At 58.9% G+C, this 2,406-nt stretch overlaps 1 protein-coding gene across 1 annotated transcript in view; it reads left to right on the top strand.

The window, feature by feature from the left end:
• DHRS13 (dehydrogenase/reductase 13) overlaps positions 1-1,308 on the top strand; it is a 4,196-nt gene extending 2,888 nt beyond the window's left edge. Inside the window, exons 5-6 of the mRNA XM_026047921.1 lie at positions 1-138; positions 1,043-1,308. The exon at positions 1-138 is cut by the window's left edge and continues 71 nt beyond it. Coding sequence (XP_025903706.1) covers positions 1-138; positions 1,043-1,308 — 404 coding nt within the window. The remainder of the gene's footprint in view (positions 139-1,042) is intronic.
• The last annotated feature ends 1,098 nt before the right edge of the window (positions 1,309-2,406 follow it).

Here is a 2,406-nt window from a genome sequence, read left to right on the forward strand (position 1 = left end):
CGCTCGCCCGCCCGCCGCGCGGCGCCCTCGCCGCCTTCCAGGCCTACTGCGACAGCAAGCTGGCCAACGTGCTGCACGCGCGCGAGCTGGCCGCCCGCCTGCGCGGCACCGCCGTCACCTGCTACGCCGCGCACCCGGGTACGGCGACGGGCGCGGGCGCCAACAGGGTCCCTTTGCACGGGGTGTCTGCATGAATGGGGTGGCCCTTTGCACGGGGTGGCCCTTTCAAAGTGCATGTAGTTGTGCACAGTGTCCCTTTGCAAAGTGGATCTAGTTGTGCAGAGGGTCCCTTCGCATGGGGTGTCTGTATGAACGGGGTGTCCCTTTGCACAGAGCATCTATAGGAATGGGATGGCTCTTTGCAAAGTGCATCTAGTTGTGCAGAGGGTCCCTTTGCACGGAGTGTCTGTATGAACGGGGTGTCCCTTTGCACAGTGTGTCCCTTTGCTATGTGCATCTAATCACGCACAGTGTCCCTTTGCACGGGGTGTCCCTTTGCACAGAGCATCTATACGAAGGGGGTGTCTCTTTGCAAAGTGCATCTAGTTGTCCAGAGGGTCCCTTTGCATGGGGTTCCCTTTACACACGGCATTCATATGAATGGGGTATCCCCTTGCATGGGGCGTCCCCTTACACAGGGCTTCCATTTGCATGGTGTGTCCCCTTGCATCTGTTTTTGCACAGTGCATCCCTTTGAATGGTGTATCTGCTTTTGCACCATGTGTCCCTTTGGACAGCGCATGACTTTTTGCATATTAGCTTTTGCACAGTGCATCTCTTTACACAGGGCGTCCCTTTTGCATTGTGCAGGTCCTCTTGCAGCACAACGTCTCCCATTTCACACCATGTGTCCCTTTGCACAGCACATCCCTTTGCAATGCCCCTTTGCACAGCGCATGCCCTTTTTGCACAGCGCATCCGTTTCGCACGGTGCATCCCCTTGCAGAGCACACCCCTTTGCGCAGCGCATCCCCTCTCCCGGCCCCCCGCTGCACCCCTGGATGCAGCACAACCCGCTCGCTCTCGGCGCGTGTCCCCGCAGGCTTCGTGAACACGGGGCTGTTCCGCCACGCGCCGCTCTGGCTGAAGCCGCTGCTGCTGCCGCTCACCTGGCTCTTGTGCAGCGACGCGGCCGCGGGCGCCGCCACGCCGCTGTTCTGCGCCACGGCCGAGGGCATCGAGCGCCACAGCGGCCGCTACTTCTCCGACTGCCGCCCGCGGGAGCCGTGGGGCCGCGGCGGCGACGACGGGCTGGCGCGCGCGCTCTGGGACGCCAGCGAGCGCCTCGTGGGGCTGGCGCCCCAATAAAGGCCCCGGCTGCAGCGCGGAGGGCGGCTCGTTTTGGGGGTGCGAGGGGACGGGAGGGCGCTGCAGGCCTGGGGGAGTGACGGTGCGTTGCATGTGTGCATGCACCTGCGGTGTGGGGCATTATGGCCTGCACAGGTATGCGCATCTTGTGGCCCTGCTCATGCGTGGACCTATAGGTGCAGTGATGCAGCATGCCATGCTTTGCATGTGCATGCACACAGGGCGGTGCAGCATGATATGTATGCATGTGCTGCAACACATTTCACTCTGCCTTGCATGTGCTGCAATGCAGCAGCTCCACCATGCACACACATGTGCACACCACAGTGCAGAGGCAGCATGACACACACACATGCACATGCATGCATGTGCTGCAATGCAGCGGCTGCACCATGTACCTGCATGTCCATTATTCAGTGCAATGGTTGCACCATGAACATGCATGCACACGTGCAGCGCTTGCACATGCCCATGCATTCACATGATTAAACGCGGTGGGCACACCATGCACATTCGTGCAGTGCTGCAGTGCAGTGGTTGCACCATGCACATGATTCAATGTGCGGCTGCACCATGCACATGCATGCACACGTTGCAATGCAGTGGTTGCACAACGTGCATGCATGCACATGATTCAATGCAGCGGTTGCACCATGCACACACGTGCATGTGCTGCAATGCAGAGTTTGCACCATGAACATGCATGCACACAATTCAATGCAGCGGATGCACCATGCACACGCATGCATATGATTCAATGCAGCGGTTGCACCATGCACACACTGCAATGCAGCGGTTGCACCATGCACACACGTGCATGTGCTGCAATGCAGAGTTTGCACCATGAACATGCATGCACACGATTCAATGCAGCGGTTTCACCATGCACATGATTCAATGCAGCGGTTGCACCATGCACACGCATGCACACGCTGCAATGCAGCTGTTGCAGCATGCACACGCATGCACACGCATGCACACGATTCAATGCAGCGGTTGCACCATGCACACGCATGCACACGCTGCAATGCAATGGCTGCACCATGCACATGCACGCACATGATTCAGTGCAGCGTTTGCACCATGCACACGCATGCA

The sequence above is a fragment of the Nothoprocta perdicaria genome, unplaced genomic scaffold (genome assembly GCF_003342845.1).
Source record: "Nothoprocta perdicaria isolate Ctin4 unplaced genomic scaffold, notPer1 scaffold_50, whole genome shotgun sequence".
NCBI classification, from domain to species: Eukaryota; Metazoa; Chordata; class Aves; order Tinamiformes; family Tinamidae; genus Nothoprocta; species Nothoprocta perdicaria.